Source organism: Trachemys scripta, chromosome 9 (assembly GCF_013100865.1).
Source record: "Trachemys scripta elegans isolate TJP31775 chromosome 9, CAS_Tse_1.0, whole genome shotgun sequence".
Classification (NCBI taxonomy): domain Eukaryota; kingdom Metazoa; phylum Chordata; order Testudines; family Emydidae; genus Trachemys; species Trachemys scripta.
In genome coordinates, this window is record NC_048306.1 from 42,054,561 (window position 1) to 42,072,441 (window position 17,881).

At 51.2% G+C, this 17,881-nt stretch overlaps 1 protein-coding gene across 3 annotated transcripts; it reads right to left on the reverse strand.

Annotated features, from left to right (window-relative positions):
• Positions 1–1,005: 1,005 nt before the first annotated feature.
• On the reverse strand, positions 1,006–11,924 carry LOC117883190 (centrin-2-like). 3 transcript variants are annotated; one of them, XM_034782277.1, is made up of 5 exons: positions 11,875–11,924; positions 9,081–9,236; positions 7,164–7,292; positions 6,442–6,579; positions 1,006–1,971 (listed from the first exon to the last, which is right to left on the reverse strand). In XM_034782277.1, the coding sequence occupies exons 1-5, from the start codon at positions 11,875–11,877 to the stop codon at positions 1,885–1,887; spliced, it is 513 nt and encodes a 170-aa protein (XP_034638168.1). In that variant the 5' UTR covers positions 11,878–11,924; the 3' UTR covers positions 1,006–1,884. The 3 variants fall into 3 exon arrangements, with proteins under 3 accessions (XP_034638168.1, XP_034638169.1, XP_034638167.1); XM_034782278.1 differs by lacking the exon at positions 11,875–11,924 and adding an exon at positions 11,419–11,664; XM_034782276.1 differs by lacking the exon at positions 11,875–11,924 and having other exon boundaries at positions 9,081–9,365.
• Positions 11,925–17,881: the final 5,957 nt, after the last annotated feature.

Below are 17,881 nucleotides of genomic sequence, written 5' to 3' on the forward strand. Positions count from 1 at the left end.
CAGATGCTTTTAATCTTGAAAGCACTAGAGTTTTACAAATTTTGGGGAAAAAACAAGAGTCCTGAATGCACCCTCTGAGTCTGATCTCACCCTTCCCGCGAGTCCTAGGTTTGGCCAGAATCCATAGGCTAGGCAGTCCTTTCTGCCTTTCCTCTCCTTAGCCTGGTCATCTGGCATGTGGTGGTGGTCTGTCCCTGGCTCAGAAAATCACCCACCTTTGCCCTTTTTTTGCCCATGTGTTTCATCTAGAGGAATTCCAGACTACAGCTCCACAAGAGGCTTCTGGGTAGACAATCATTCAAAGTCAATGGCACTACTGATAGAAAACCCATTGTTCCACTAGGAAAGAGTCTTTCAACTTTGATGGCCCTTAATGGCTCTCTCATTGTCACATCCTTGAAGTGTCCTACAGCCCAGCGTGAACAGGACAGTGTCTAGAACAGACAGTCTTGTCAGGGCCAGGCTGAGTTTCAGCACAAAGTGGGTGCCTTAATCCAATATGGAGGTTACAAGTAAAGGGAAGCCCACAATTAAGGTTACAATCAGAAATGTTGTTCACAAAACAAAAAGGAGTTCACAGTTTGACACAGACATATGCTCAATACATCACACTCCACTTTTAAGGCCTCATCCAAAAACCCTATTATTAAATACCATGACGCTATGCATGGATCTCAAGGAAACTTGCAGTAGCCAGAGTGAGCTGTATGGAGACCCTGTGCATCTACAGTCCTTGCTCTCCAAGGCACTCTCTAGCATACAGAAAGCAGGAATCCTCTCCCACTAGCCCCAGAATCGCTCTCAGTGGGTGCAGGAGTTCCACAATGCAGTGGGCTTGAGTACCAAAGTTCATCCATACACCATCAGAATTAACTTTTGAGGGTAATCCCTGTGGGGATGTGGAGGCAGCAATGGGCTGAAATTATAAAAGGGAAACATTTAGGTGGAATATCATGCTATGGATGAAGAGTCCAAAGCAGTGGAGAGAACTAATCCATGAAGAGAAAAAGTTATAAACAAGTTTTATTGGGATACAGAAAATAATTAGTGCCAGTGGATATAACAAATGAAAACAGTGTTTCCCAAACAAGAGTGTAAAATCAGGCCAGGGGATAAAATACTGATGACAACTCAGTGTGTACTTCAGGAAGGGTGATGACAGAGTTCACCATCTGCAATGCATTTTCTATACCAATTCACTGCACTGGGACTCTCACATTGCTAAAGTGAAACACCTCAAATTCCCACATTGGGCTAAATCAAAATCAACTTAAAAGTCTCAGATACATGCATCTCACTTTTTAGGTGAATGCTATAGACAAATAAGGACCCATTCTGCAATTGGCTTTGAATGGACAGACCCCTGCAGGAAGGCCCTTTGAAGTCAATGGGTCTCTGCATGGGCACAGGGTCCACTAGCATGGATCTGATTGCAGGATCAGGGCCTAAGTATGTGCCAGGAACAGATTTTGATTGGGTTTCTGGGATTGGACTCTGGGATTGGCTCCTTCTTAAAAAGTACATTTTGAAAAATGTTTCCTATTATTCACGAAAGTCTATTCCCCTGCCTTTTTTGGAAACAATTAAAAGGGGAATGAAGTTATCACATTGGAACATGAAAACAATCAAAAAACAAGTCAATATTTGACCTACACCCAGAATGCTACTTGAGATAATTTAAAAATTCTGCAATGGAATCCAACATTAGGATATAGACAGCTAAAAATCAGTAATTCAGTCCCACTGCAACCATGATTCTGAAAAATTCTGATCGTGATCCCCCATTTTTTAACCCCAGGAGAATGGAGAGAGGCTGGAGAAAAAACAGATGTACCTACCAACCGTATTTAAAACTGTGAATAAAAAGAAAAGAGAAACATCTAGCTACATGCTGTTCATCCTTATAATCCGCAGGAACTCCTGTTCATTCACTTCCCCATCTCCATCCACATCTGCTTCATCAATCATTTCCTGCAGGACAACAAGGATTCAGAGACCAGATTAGGTGGGCTCAGAGAAGATGGAATTCATCCCTTCACAGAGTTTCAGCACAAGGTCTATGCAGCACTCAACACAGGGCTTAAATGGGACCTAAGCAGTGCATAGGTCTTGTGCTGGATCTCTACAAAGGACAAACTGCACCCGGAAGAAGCACATTAAAACAGATTAGGGGAGAGGAATGGAAAGCAAACAGGGTTTTATTCAAGCAGCTTTCACATCCTAAGTATTCAAAGCACTTACCCAATACATAGCTTGAAATAGGGTAATATAGTGTTGGGGAAGAAGTTCCTGATGTATTGCAACAGTGTAAATCCAGAGCACTGCAACTCCACTAAGCCACTGGTGAGGACACAGTGAAGAGTCGGAGTTTACAAGCTGTAAGTAGTGGCTGCAATAGTGTATGTGCTACTGAATCCTTTTACATGTGCTCACCCAGAAAAGGGCTGTAAATGTCAGACTAGAAGGGAAAAAAAAGATTGCCAGCAGGATTTTTCCTTATCCATTTTGTTATTAAGCAAAGTTTTCTTATAATCGTTTTATCAACAAGACTCTCTATGGTGAGAAAATATACTACCGGTTCTGCTAATGTCCAGGCATGTTGGTCTAAATTCCTGGAGTTTGATCAATTGTAAAATTCCAACTGTTCTGTCTTTACAATGCATTACTGACGTGTGATGATTTTTATATAAATACATACAGTTGAGAAGGACTATCACTGTCTAAGTGGTGCAAAAAAGGAGAATCACAAAGCCAAATGAGAGTAGCCACATACTACAAATGAAACACTGCTCTCATCAGATGAGATGTAACCATAACAGGCCATGATACATCACTTTGCATTGTCCATTCATTGCATAGGAACTAAAAAAAGTGAATGACCCTTTTAGGTATAGGGAAATGGGAGAGTTCCAGGAAAGACTCCTAAAGCAAATAGAAAGGTAAAAAAGGGATGTTCCAGTCTTGTCATCTATTAGGGGAATGATTATTGCTTATCTGCACTAAGTAACAAATAATTTGTCACAGCAGATCCTCTGTTTGTGGAATCCAATATCGACCTCCCTCTCTGGCCAATATTTGATGTTTCAGATGAAGGCAGAAATCCCCTCTCATAATCCCCTCTCCCCACTTATAACCCACACACCTCCTGGATGTGCTATTCTGTCCCATTCTAGTGGCACCGAGACCACTTAGGCTTTGTCTACATTACACAGCTTTTAGTGACATGGCTGTGTCGCCACAGCCGTGCCGCTAAAATTCGTGCAGTTTAGCTGCTGTTTGTCGGCTCTCCTGCTGACAAAAAACTTCCACCCTCAACGATCAGTGTTTGCGTTGTCAGCAAGAGAGTGCTCCTGCAGACAATGCGCTGTTCATATTGGCACTTGTTGTGGTAAAAGTTTTGTCATTCAATTGCCAGTGTAGACATAGCCCAAGAGAGAGAGAGCGATTAATGCAGGGGTGGGAAAACGTTTTGGTCAGAGGGCCGCATCTGGGTATAGAAATTGTATGGCGGACAATGAATGCTCACGAAATTGGGGTGGGGGTGCGGGAGAGGGTGAGGGCTCTGGCTGGGGGTGCAGGCTCCAGGGTGGGGCCAGAACTGAAGAGTTCAGGGTGCAGGAGGGGGCTGGGGTGGAGGGGGAGATGTGGGGGGCTGAGGGCTCTGGTTGGGGGTGCAGGGCTGAGGATGAGGGGTTTGGGATGTAGGAGGGTGCTCAGAGCTGGGATTGAGGGATTTGAAGCAGGGCCGGCTCCAGGCACCAGCCCTCCAAGCATGTGCTTGGGGCGGCACCTGGAGGGGGGCGGCGCTCACCCGGGGAGAGTGGGGCCGCGGCCGGGCTCACCGCCCTCCCCCCGGCGCTCCGGCCACCAGGGAGAGCGGAGCCGCAACAGGCTCGCCGCCCTCCCCCCAGCGCTCCGGCTGGCTGGGAAGAGTGCGGCCGTGGCCGGGCTCGCCGCCCTCTCCCCGGTACTCCAGCCGGTCGAGGAGAGCGGGGCCCCGGCCGGGCTCGCCGCCCTCCTCCCGGCGCACCGGCCGCCGGGGAGAGCAGAGCCGCCCTCCCCCGGCGCTCCGGCCAGCCGGGGAGAGCGGGGTCGCGGCAGGCTCGCCGCCCTCCCCAGCACTCCGGCCAGCTGGGGAGAGTGGGGCCGCGGCCGGACTCGGCACCCTTCCCTGCCGCGCTCCCCACCGGGGGGCAGGGGGCGGCGGGAGGCTTTTTTGCCTGGGGCGGCAAAAAAGCCAGAGCCGGCCCTGGTTCAAAGGACGGGAGGGGGATCAGGGCTGCGGCAAGGGGTTGGTGCACTGGGGGGGGTGCTCTGGCTGGGGGTGCAGGCTCTGAGGTGGGGCTAGGGATGAGGGTTTTAGGGTGCAGAAGGGTGCTCCAGGCTGGGATCAAGGGGTTTGGAGGGTGGGAGGGGGATCGGGGCTGGGGTAGGGGGTTGAGGTGCGGGGAGGGGTGGCTCAGGGATGCAGGCTTGGGGCAGTGCTTACCTCAAGCAGCTCCCTGAAGCAGTGGCATGTCCCTCCTCCGGCTCCTATGCAGAGGCACAGCCAGGCAGCTCTGCTGCACACTGCCCTGTCCACAGGCAGCGGAGATGCATGGGTCTCTCTCCTCCGTGGCTTTGCCGGCAACAGCAGGGATAGGGAACCGTTTGCAGGGAGCCAAACTGCCCGAGGTGAATGACACGTTGCCGAGTGCAACCCCTGGAAGGGTCCCCGGAGCAGCAGAATGGAGCAAAGTTGGGGAGAGGGGCATGTGAATCCAGGGCCGGCTCCAGGCACCAGCTTCTCAAGCAGGTTCTTGGGGCGGCCGTTCGGGACGGGGCGGCAGTTTCAGGTATTCGGCGGCAATTCAGCGGATGGTCCCTCACTCCGCCTGGGAGTGAAGGACCTCCCGCTGAATTGCCGCTGCAGATCGCGATCGCGGCTTTTTGTTTGTTTGTTTGTTTTTTGTTGTTTTTTGTTTGTTTGTTTGTTTGTTTGTTTTGGCTGCTTGGGGCGGCCAAAACCCTGGAGACGGCCCTGTGTGAATCTCTCCTGCCTGCTCCCCTCCTGCACCCCCTCCAGCGCCATCAGCCGGCAGGATGAAAGAACTTTTTAAAAAGTTTATGCAGACTGCAGTGGGGAGGTTCTTGGGCCACAGATTTTGAGACCCCTGCAGTAGAGGCTCATGCACTAAGCTCCAGAGGCCCCAGGTGCGATCCTGCCTGCCGACGACCAGGGTCTGTCGGTGTTATAAGTAGGGGCTCGTCCAGGATTTGAACTGGGAAGTCTCTGAAGCTCGGGACATGCTTCCTCAGCTAGGAGAAGTATGTAACCCACACACCTCCTGGGTGTGGTGTTCTGCCCCATCTAATGGCACTGAGACCACTTAGAGCATTGGTCTCCAACCCATCAATCATGATAGACTGGTCGATCCTCGGGACTCTCCCAGTTGATCGCAATCTCCGGTGGTGTAGCAGGGCTGCCGCTAAGGCAGGCTCCCTGCCTGCCATGGCCCCACGCCACTCCCGGAAGTGGCCAGCATGCCCCCACAGCCCCGGGGGTGTGTGTGACAGGGGTCTCCGCACGCTGCTGCTCCTGCCTGCAAGCACACCCCCACAGCTGCCATTGGCTGGGTATGGGGAACTGTGGCCAATGGGAGCTTTGGGGGCGGCGCCTGCAGAGAGGGACAGCGCACAGAGCCACATGCCGCCTACCCCTCCTCCCAGGGGCCGCAGAGGCAGGTTGGCCCCTTCTGGGAGCGGTGTGGGACTGGGGCATGCAGGGAGCCTGCCTTATCCTCACTGTGACGCCAACTGGGAGCTGCCCATGGTAACTGCCACCCGGCAGAAGGCTGCACTCCAATCCCCAGCCCTGACCCCTCTCCCAGAGCCAGCACCCCCTCCTGCACTCCGAACACCCTCCTGCACCCCAATCCCCTTCCCCAGCCCTGACCCCCCTCCCAGAGCCAGCACCCCAAACCCCCTCCCAAACCTCAATCCCCTGCCCCAGCCCGTGAAAGTGAGTGAGAGTGGGGGAGAGTGAGCAATGGAGAGAGTGGGGTCTGGGGTGAGTGGGGCAGGGCTCTGGGGAAGGGGCGGGATAGATCCTGGGTTGTCCTTAAATTCAAAAAGTGATCTTGGGCATAAAAAGGTTTGGAGACCACTGACTTAGAGAGCGAGAGATTAATGAGCTGCTCTACAGCCTTAGCTAACAGCCATATAACTTTTAGCTCATTTGGAGCACTAAGCTCCAGAGGCCCGAGGCTTGATCCTGCCCGCCAATGACTGTGGTCTGTCAGTGTTACACACCCACAAACTAGAGTAGCAACAAGAAGATGCCACTAGGAAAGTAAAATATTTCAGAACATTGCACAGTTCCTCTAATAATTAAATTAATCTTCCATGAAACAAAGACTCATGTCAACATTGTGCGAAGGCAAAGAGATGTACATTACAAACCTGCAGCTCCTCATCTGTGAGGTTTTCCCCAATCTCACCGGCCACACGTTTGAGATTTTGGAAAGAGATTTTGCCAGTTCCATTGTCATCAAAGAGCTTGAAAGCTTTCAGAATGTCCTCTCTGGATTCTGGCTCAGACTTAACAAAGAAGTGCAGAACGATAATATGCAAAGGTGAAGGTGATCCACCAGCATTCTAACATCCCTTCTCATGCACATTATTAAGAATCTAAGCTAAAAGAATATATCTTGAATGGCACCTGGTCACTGCAAAGTTCATTTGTTGCCACTATTTTACATTTGTCATTCTCTTTTATTACTTAAGGAAAAGCCATGAACAAAGTTGCAAGAGTCTGAGAGACCAGGACAGGAATATCCTGGTAGTGGTCCAAGTTAAGACTGAGGTGGATTAAATCTACTGAGGGAAAGGGCAGGTGTCAGAGATAGCACAACAGGTAGGCTGAAGTGTTTCAGAGGGTCTTGCATAAGGATTCTCTATGGATGTTAAATTGTTCTTGTTTGTTTATCACTTGTTTGTTCATGATTGTCTTTAGCAGCGAACCTGGCTTCCCCCCTCTCTCTCTTTCTAATATTATTGAATTCTGGTTAGTATTTTGAATTGGAAATGCTGGACTCTCTTGGGTCCTAAGTGCTCTAAATTCCCATCAAAGACCTTCATATTAAGGATGCCCAGGACTTTTGTGGCTAACCCGATTTACATACCATTTTCTGAGTCATCGCATACAAAAAGGAATCGAAGTTGATCTTCCCTGATCCTTCCTTATCAACTTCTGATACAATTTTCTTCATCTCGTCTTTCTTGGGTTCATACCCAAGGGCTCTTATGGATACCTGCAAACATGGAAGATAGGCTGGCAATGCAAACAGAAGCAAAGAGCAGGAGACAACTGAAACCACATCGCATACTATGAAAAAAAAAATGGGGATGGAAGCACAAGGTGCTTGCAAGGTGCTACTGCAAGTCAAATAATAAACGCTAGCAAGGCAACGGATCTGACAAAGAGCAGGTGTCCCAGATGGCCTGCGCAGCATGTGGAGCAGTTATTCCAGACAAGCCCCTGATGTCTTTGACCTTATACATTTGCTTTTTGGCATTCAGAGTTAAAGCATCCAGTTTACAGCGCCAATGAATGATACTATACTACACCAAGCCCTGAGTCTCTCTGCCAATTTTTGAAGTTTCACAATACTTCCCCCCCACACACACAGTTTAAAATGCTTTTCTCTCCTTTGCTTCTGTGTGACAGTCCCAGATACACACAGGGGAAACTGACTTACCAGACAGAGGAAACAGTGAAACTGACTATTTCCAAATTGTTGTCAGAAGCACTATGTAAACAAATTGCGGGGTGGGAATAAAAGAAAATGTTTTTCCTTCTCTAATCTGTTCAATTACACTCACCTTAGGTGATTTATATAACAAAAGTAGGTCACACATTTTCAGACAGAAATGTGACTTTTAAGTGGACAATGTCCTTTAAATAGTGTATGAAAGAGACACAGAATTTAGTGTTGGTGAAACATGCCAGATCAACAGCCCTGAAGGCTGAATCTGTTTATCTGGAACATAGAAACAGATACAGAATAGACTGCAGCAATGCAGACTTCCGCCACCCTGCCTTTCCAATGTGCCTCAAACTTTCCCTGGAGGCACTACAGCTAAGAGGTCTAAGCATGTTCAGTCTGCAAGGTCCATTCAAACTGGCATCTCTGCTGAGATGCCAACAAGATCAATTAATGCCACTGATGGTGTGGTTTTCTATTGTGATTGGGATACCAGGACTGAGACGTCTACACAATTTATTTCACTTTGCCATTTGATGGCATACATTTTGTAATGCCTTTCAGTCACTATTGCCTTGGGTTGGATTTGAACCAGCAATCTGGAAGTAAAAAGCACTACATCCCATTCCCAGGCCTTTGAAGCACCTAGTCCCCTCAAACACCTACCAATTATAGATGATTAGGGAAATATTTATTTCACCACTACGGGTTATATACATAGACAGAGATAAAGAATGTGTGTTTCATTTTTACTGCAGTATTACCCCTTAGTTGTAAAGAATCACACAAAGTATATTATGCAGTAGTACCTGGTTTCTGGGAACCTTAGAATAAAGTTGGGGATTGGTCCTGCTTTGAGCAGGGGGTTGGACTAGATGACCCCCTGAGGTCCCTTCCAACACTGATATCCAATGATTCTATGAAAATTCCTGCTATATAGACTATATTATCTTGGTGCAGCAAATGTGAATGCGACAGAAGAGATCTTTAATTTGGATATGAAACAAAGTGGTTTGCATGACAGTGGGAGGAGATTTTTTAACTCTTACCCACAACCACAAAACTGAGTTTCTGGATCCATGTCCCTGATTTGTCTGGTCAGCTATATCCCAAAGAGTGATGCTGGAGAAGAAAGGGGCAGCTGGCAGGGGAGCCAGTGAGCAGTCAGGTGAGAAGAATGGAGCTGGAGGAAACCCTCTCTTACCCAAACCCCTGAGTTTTCTAGAACACACAAGTTTTTAGCATTGAAAGCTACAGCACTAGACCTGTTTTACCATCTGCTGGTCTAGGCCTTTTTGCAACAAGTACACAGTGTATTTGTGATTTCTTGCTTGCCTTCAAGTCCTTCACATCGACAGTACCAGTGCCATCGGTATCAAGCAAATCAAAGGCCTCTCGCAACTGCTGTTTCTGTTCTTCAGTGAGTACCAACTTGGGTGCCACCTTCTTCCGGGTCACTGCCCCTTCCATCACTTTCTTGGGGCTGGAAGCCTTGGAAACATTAGTAGAACAAGAGACCAGGTGGATCACTAGCATTAGGGACCCAGCCTGCCTGCCCCACCCTGTCTCACAAAGGGCACCTCCCACGGTATGTCTACACTGCATTATAAATCTGGGTCTGTGGGACCCGAGCTTGTGGACTCAGTGTTTCCAAGCCCACACTTGAGCGTCCACACTGCATTGTAAACTGGGCTTAGAATTACTGGACTCGGGTCTCACAGCCATGCTAATGCATCCATACTGCACTACGCAGACCTTCTGACTTGGATCTGCCTCTTGAGTTGCATCCACACTGCAAAATGGCAGGGCTTGGACCCGAGTCTCAGTGAGACTTTGGCCCTGACCTACCCCCACTAGCAGGGCCTAGGACCCAAGTCTAGACTGCTCACTTCTTAGCATATGTGCAACATACCTCAGGTGGCACGTGACCAGGATTCACCAAATTTGGTTCACTGTTTGGATCATTAGCTTCCCCCCAGCTTGGGCTGGGTACTGATGGGGAGCATGAGGTGAATGCTGATCCATGCCCCCCAGAGCGCTCACCAACTACAGTGACCATACATCCTGTTTTGGCTGGCACAGTTCCCTTTTTAAGCCCTGTCCCAGACGTCCTGATTTTTTTTGGCAAAACTTGGCATTTGTCCCATTTGCTCTTGCCAAGTGATGATCAGTTGGAAAGAGCAAACAGGACAAATGCCAATTTTTGCCAAAAAAGTGGGGCTTGCCCCCCTAGTGAGGTGTGAAAGAATGTTCAGGGGGGAAGTGAGCGACAACGCCAGCCCCGCACGGTGGGGCTTGGGTGAGCAGCGATGCCAGACATCTCGGGCCAGCCCCACACGGGGGCATGGGAACCCCCGAAGGCCAGCCCCATACAGGGGAGGGGGACACCCCTAAATTCCACATGGTGTCTTGATTTCCCTTTGGGAAATATAGTCACCCTCATCCTATCACTGACCCAAGTCAGACTGATGTGTGTGTGTGTGTGTGTGTGTGTGTGTGTGTGTGGAGGGTGGCTGGGGCTCCAACCAGTACTGGATTTACCATGGCGCCACTGGCACCATGGCATCGGGCCCACAGTCCAAAGGGGCCCGGCCTGGCCCGCTCTTCTCCGCCCCCCCCTCCTCGCCCCCACTCTCTCCTCTGGGGGCAGAAGCTTGATGCTGCCGGCTCCTGCTGCAGCAGGGCAGGCTCTGCCGGCAGCCAAGCTCCTCCCCTGCCTCTTCCCCGGAGGGTGCTACATTCCCTCCCCTCCCCCTCTCCCTGTCGCCGATCAGCTGTTTGCCGGCAGGAGGAAGGGGGAAGAACGGAGCCTCAGCACGCTCACCGCTCCAAGGAAGAGAAGAGGTGGGGTGGGGCCTTCGGGAAAGGGCTGGAATTGGGGCATACCCCCTCCAGCCCCCTGCCGTGAGCACCCCCATGACCCCAGCCCACACCCCCAGCCCTCTGCCCACCCTGACTCCTGCACCCCCACACACACTCCCAGCACCTCCCTCACACACACCCAGCCCCTGCCCTGACTCCTGCACCCCCCACACACACACCCAGCCCCCTGCCCTGACTCCTGCACCCCACACACACCTCCCCAGCCCTGATTCCTGCACCCCCCCACATCCCCATCCCCACCCTGAGCACCAAATAGGAGCTCCTGCACACATACACACCCCATTCCCACCTGCACCCCTCACACCAAACAGGAGCTGCCCCAGCAGGACCAGGCTCCGGACTGGGCCAGGGGGTTGGGGTGCAGGAGGGGTGCAGGTCCCGGTGGCGCTTACCACAGCTCCCAGGAAACGGCCACCAGGTCCCTGCAGCCCCTAGGCACACGGGTGGCCTCGAGGGCTCCGCGCGCTGCCCTCGCGCCTGCAGGCGCCGTCCCTGCAGCTCCCATTGGTCGTGGTTCCTGGCCAATGAGAGCTGTGGAGCCAGCACTAAGGGTGGGGGCAGCGCGCGGAGTCTTCCTGGCCACCCACGTGTCTAGGGGCCGCACGGACCTGGCAGCTGCTTCTGGGAGTAACACGGAGCTAAAGCAGGCTCCCTGCCTGTCCTAGTGGCGGGCTCCCATTGCGCCGCCGACTGGACTTTTAACGGTCCGGTTGGCAGTGCCGACTGGAGCTGCCAGGGTCCCTTCACGACCAAGTGTTCCGGTCAAAAACTGGACACCTGGGAACCCTACCTTCTGCTGCAGCCCGGGCTGGGGGAGCTCTTCCTCTCCACCATGGCCCGGGTGCCGCAGCACAGGTACCGAGCTTCTCCAGGCTACAGGTGGGGCAATAGAAAGGAGCAAGCGGGGATGGAGCCACGGGGGAAGGGCAGAATGGTGCAGGGGGAAGGGGTGGGAAAGGGTGGGGCTGTGGGTGGAACGGAGGCAGGGCCACGAAGGAAGAGGCAGGGCTGCAGGGTAGGGCAGAATCGTGCGGGGCCGTGGGGGAAGGGTGGAATGGGGCGGGGCTGCAGGGGGAAGGGGTTGAACAGGGCAAGGCTGTGGGTAGAATGGGGCGGGGCTGTGGGGGAAGGGGCGGAATGGGGCTGAACGGGGGAGGCACTGGGCGAGGCAGCAGACCTAATGGGCGGAAGGGGACGCACCCTAGGGACCCGGGGTAGGGTCCCGTATCTCCCCAGCGCGACTCACCATCCCGCCCGCTCGCGACAGGGGCAGCAAGCCGACAACAATCCCACCCCACCCCACCCCATTGGCTAATCCCGTCCCTGCCGGTACTATGGCAACGAAAGGCGGAGACCACTCTGCATGGCGATTGGCCGAGGTATGGAGTGGGAGGGGCGCCATAAGAGGCGCTGACTGGCTGAGGCGGCGGTGATGTATGTTAGGGAAGCTCTTGGGGCTCCTGGGAGAGTCTAGTGGCTGGGAGCGAGTGGTGGCGGGGCTGCGAGTTCAGCTCCGGGGAGCGCCGATCGGCCTGGGCTGGCGGTGAGGTGCCCCTTGTGCCTGCACAGCTCGTTCTGGGAACAGCATTGCCATGCTCTGGGGCAGTCTCCTTCCAGCCCCCCATCATGTGGGGCTGCGAGCGGGGCGCCCCGAAGGCAGCCTAGCCCGGTTCTCTCTGTGGGTTTCGGTGTTTAAGGGTTGCTTCCATCAGGGCATGGAGAGAAACTCAGATACAAGAAGGTAAATGAAATAAACGGAAGCCTGCTCCATTGCAGCAGAAATCCTACTGCTGCATTCTGTGGGCATGTAGGCGGAAGGACAGCCACCAGGGAAGCTGCATTCTCTGCCCTCCGCTGCCGTGCGAGAAGCGTCTTTCCTGCCTGTGCCCCCTGCCACCACCCTTTTAACAGATGGATCACCAGAGAGGCCAGGGGACTCATTCCAGACAGGCGCAGGGCCGCCCAGAGGATTCAGGGGGCCTGGAGTCTTCGGCGGCAGGGGGCCCCGCCGCCGAAGACTCGGCACTTCGGCGGCGGGTCCGGAGTGGAAGGACCCGCAGTCGCCGAACTGCCGCGGAAGACCCGGAGCGGAAGAAGCTCCGGGGGCCCGGGACCCGCGAGCGTTTTCCTGGGCCCCCGGAGCGAGTGAAGGACCCCGCTCCATGGGCCCCGAAAAACTCTCGTGGGGGCCCTTGCGAGGCTTGGGGCCTGAGGCAAATTGCCCCACTTGCCCCCCCCCCGGGGGGGGCCCTGGACAGGTGAGTACCCAGGGCAGTGTCTGACAGTGACCCTGCCTTGTGATTCCACAGAAGACAAGCTCAGGAGTAATTAGAAGGATAAACTGTGCCTCGCCTTCCTGATGGGCCTGCTCACAGCTTTGTGTGAGCGCTGATTTCCCCTGCACTTCACCCATTAAGAGGGAGATTTGATGGAAATAAACTCTAGCAAGTAAGGTTTACTGGAGGACTACAGCAATATATACAAGAAACCTCAGTGGGAAATAGGGGCTGTTCTTTGGTTACGCAACAGGAATGTATCCAAAGCTCTGTATTCTTTTTTCCTTAAAGAGGAGGGTAGAGCTGCTATGTTTTAACTTGAACTTAAACCAGCTGTGTTTTGGTTTTTAAGTATGTGCATGCATCCTGTGCTGTGTCAACACTTCGTGTGACTAGGCAGCATAGCAAGATGTACTGGACTCATGCCATCTATGTGCTTCAGAGATTGTGATACTATTCTAACAGTGCAGCTGATGGAGAGAGTGCAACATGAACATTTAGAAGCTCAGCATGCTGCATTACTTGTATTGCATATCAGATGAAATTCCATCTTCTAAGTGTTGCAGTCTTGTATAGGGGAATGTGAATAGAGGTTAGAGGATGAATGGGGCAAATTCTGCACTGATTTACACCCTCTGCAGCAGTGGGACTGGTCAAAGTACACACCTGGCCACTGGTACCTGCTTCCTCTCAAAATCCATCTGTATGATCATGCCATTTAATAATGGGATGAGGGCTTAAAACTGAGCTGCATGGAGATTTGAAATCCCATGGCACTTTCTGTAAGAGTAGATGCATTTCTGAAAAAGGGAGAGGGAAGGCTGAGGGAGAGGCCAGCAGTACAGATGGTGCATGCAGAAGCATTAAATACTGGATGATCAAATCTTTTTCACGTGTAACTTATTTATGTAAGTCTCCTTACTTAATTTATAAGTGCTTCTCACATTTAACTGAAAATGGGTTTACTTTTTAAGCACTCATGTAATTAGGCATTTTTGCCACTTGAGAGCACCAGAATACGTTATTATGTTCCTACTAATTCAGGCACCACACACACCGCTCCAGTCTCATACAGGCAGACAGGAAGACTTCTTTAAATGAATGGGTTTTTAAATCAAATTAAACTTGAAAATGAACCCAATCATTTCAGTATGCCTTGTATTGTATTTTTTTTTTTTTAATTAATTTTAGTTCCACACTGTCCCCTCTTGACAGGACGAAAGCTAACAGTTTAGAAGCTGCATATACTGACTCCTGGGGAAGGTGTGGAGAGAGGGTAGGCTTTGGGCAGTCAAGAAGCAGTTCAAGCTTTTGGCAGGATGGGAATGAATCTCCCCTTTCTCCCCCTTGTGGATGTGGCGAGGCAACTTTATTTGGAGGAAGGGAGACTTGTTTCCATGCTAAGGTTAGGCCTGAGGCCCACTGGGGTCTTCCAGTTAGGGTTACTAAAAGGCTCCCTGAGCTGGGGTTAGAGTTACTAATGGTAGGGGTTCCTGGGCTAGGGTTTATGGTTACTAAGGGTTGGCCTCCTGTGGCTAAAGTTAGCATTACTAAGGGTAGGGATTCCCAGGGTAAGATTAGGCCTATGGCCACTAGGGAGCCTCAATGCAGGGTTAGGGTTGCTAAGGGGAATCCACCCCAGATTAAGGCAACACGTGGGGTCGCTAGATCTGTCTGGGCTAGGGATACGAAGGGTAGGGGTCCCCAGGGTATATGTAGGCTTTGAACTGGTAGGGATCCTTGGGTTAGAGTTTTGGTGACTAAGGGTAGCGGTCAAGTTACTAAGGGTAGGGATTCCTGGGGTAGAATTAGGCCTGAGGCTCATTAGTAACCCAAGCTGGGGTACCCTAAGGAAAGGTCTCCCCAAGCTAAGATTAGGCTTGAATAGGGGATGGGGCTAGAAGGTTGGCGGTCATCTCTTGAGGTAGCTTTTGCTGGGGGGCAAGGTTAGAAGGTTGGCCAAGTTTCTGTGGAGCAGTGGGGGTGGGGCTAGCAGGCAGCTCCTGAGAGGGGTTGTGTTTGGCATTGGGGTCAGTTGGTTGGTGGGTGACACGAGACAGTTTGCACAAAGGGGGCAGGCCTAGGGGGTTGGTGTGCAGCTACTGAGTTGGCTGGTAGAGTTGGTGTTGGCAGGCAGCTCCTGAAGTTGCTGGTGCAGTGGGACAATGTTAGGGGGTTGGCAGGCTGCAGCTGATGTGACTTGCGCTAGGGACCTCGGGTCGCTAGGGATTCCTTGCCTAAAATAGGGGGTTCTAAGGATAGGGATCCCCAGTCTAGACTTACACCTGTGGCAGCAGAGATCCTCAAAATAGGGTCAGGGTTACTAATGGTAGTCCTCTCTAGGCCAGGGTCATACCTGGCAACAGTACAGCTCCCCGAGCTACAGTTAGAGCTACTAAAGTTAGGGCTCCCTGGGCTCAGGTTAGGGTTACCAAGGGTAGGGGTCACTAGGCTGTGGCCAGTAGGGTTTGTGGTGCTATGGTTAGGTTTACTAAGGGTAGGACACCCTGGACTAGGGTTAGAGTTACTTAGCATAGACCCCTAGGAGCTAGATTTAGGCCTCAGATCAGTAGGGTTTCCCTAATTAGTATTACGGTTATTAAGGCCAGGGATCCCCAGGTTAAGAGTAGGACTATAGCCAGTAGTGACACTCCTGCTAGGGTTAGGGTTACTAATGGTAGGCCTCTCTAGAGTAGGGTTACACCTGGGGTCTGTATGATTCCCCAGGCTAGGGTTAGCCTTACCAAGGGTAGTGTTCCTCTGCTTAGGTTACCAAGTGTAGGGATCCCTGGCCTATGGTAAGGTCTGGGCCCCGTAGGGCTCCCAGCACTAGAGTTAGGTTTATTAAGGATAGGGCTCCACAGGCTAGGATTAGGCCTGTGGCCAGGAGGGATCCTCAAGCTAAGGTTAGTGTTACTAACGGCAGGCCTCTGTGGGCTACAGCTACGGCTGAGGTCACCAAGCCTCCCCGGGCTAGGGTTAACATTACTAAGGGTAAAGGTTTCCATCTTATGTTTAGGTCTTGAGCCTAAAAGAATCCCCTGGACTAGAGTTAGGGTGACAAGGTAGGGTTCCCTGGGCCAGGGTTAGGGTGACAAAGGATATGAGTCTCTGGGCTAGGGTTAGGCCTCAGGTCAGTAGGGCTTCGCACCCTAGGGTTTGGGTAACTATGGGTAAGATTCCCAGGGCTAGGATTGGGTTTATTATGGGTAGGGGTCCTTGTGCTAGAGTTAGGCCTGGAGCCAGCTGGGCTCCCCAGGTTAGGATTATAATAACTAAGGGTAGGGGCCCTACAGTCGGGCTCCCTGGGCTAGGGTTATGGTTACTAAGAATAGGCATTGGGTCAGTAGGGATTCCCAACCTAGGGTTAGACTTACTCAGGGTTGGGCTCTGCAGGCTGGGTTTAGATCTGGGGCCAGTAGGGCTCCCCAGGCTAGGGTTAGAGACCCAAAGGTAGGGATTCTTAGGCTGGGATTAGGCCTATGGCCAATAGCGTTTCCCAGGCTAGGATTAAGCTTGGGCCCAGTAAGGATTCTCAATCTAGAGTGAGGGTTACTAGAGGAGTAGGGTCTCTCTAGGCTAGGGCTATGCTTGGGGTCACTAGAACTTGCCACACTAGGGTTAGGATGACTAAGGGTAGAGATCCCTGGCCTAGGATTAGGCTTTTGGCCAGTATGGATCCTCAAGATAGGGATAGGGTTACTAATGGTAGGCCTCTCTAGGCTAGGGTTACACCTGGGGTCAGTAGGGCTCCGCAACCTAGAGTTAGGGTTACTAAGGGTAGGCTTCTGTGGGCTAAGTTTAGGCCTGGGACTAGGACAAGGAGACACCCTTATGGAAATGCCCTTTCTCTTGGGGAAGGTTCACTGGGTCCACACCGTCACAGCTCAACCATTCCACTTCCCAGAGCTTGTTACTCAGCAACAAGCTCATACATCTTCTTTATGTGGCAATCAAGTATCAGCCACCTCATTTTACAAATAAGATAACTAAGAAATTGAACAAGTTCATTTCTAGCAGAGCTAAGAATAAAGTCGAGCCACTTTGCTTCCACGCTGCCCCTCACACAGAATCTGAATATGCTGCCTGTAACTGCTGCTCTTCCCAGTACATCACATGCCTCTCCCTTCCAGAGCTGGGAATACAGGCCAAAATGTCTTATTCCTATTCCTGCTTGAACCACAAGACCACAGCCGTCTCAGACAGCTGAGAATTAAACAGAGTCCTTAGTTCAAGGAGTCTACAGAGAGAGAGGGGTGTGTGTGTGTGTGTCTGTCTGCTCTGCTCTAGCGGCTGCTCCACAAAGAAGGTTACTGTAGCTCAAGTAGTAACACTCTTGCTGAGAATATAGAAGTGCAGTGCCTGGTGGTGACACATGGTAAAACTCCTGTTAAAAAAGGAGTTTGTATGAATTAAACAGAGAGAATGTCCTTAAACATTTTGTACTCTGTAGATTATGGCATAGTGAACAAACACAAGTGTTCCCAATTTCAGACATTTTTCATATGTTCCAGTGCCTTCTGTCATACGTTGGCAAATCTGAAGATTAAGAAGTATGATAGCAAAGCCTCTAATAAAATGAGGGCCACTTTTCTTGAGCACAGCTCTGGTCAGCTTCAGTTCCATTGTTAAAAATGGGAAATGGTAGCCATCTTTACTAGGGGCACCATCCTTCTGTCTCCCCTCACTTTCCTCCTCCCCCTCCCCACCCCATGAAGTAATAACCACCATTACTGGCTGCTTCAATCCCACTGTAAATTATGGAAAATGGTACCTATTCTGAGTAAAGGAAAATGTGACTATAATGGACTATAAGGAAAATACGGGGGGAAATGTTACCTTTTATTCCAGTCTAATTACTATAAATATATATTTGAGGATAATTGGCAATGAGTTTTAATTAGACGGAAATTGTGAATGACACAAACCCGCCATTTGTTAGCAAAAGGGTTATGAAAAAAGGGCAGAGGCTGAAAA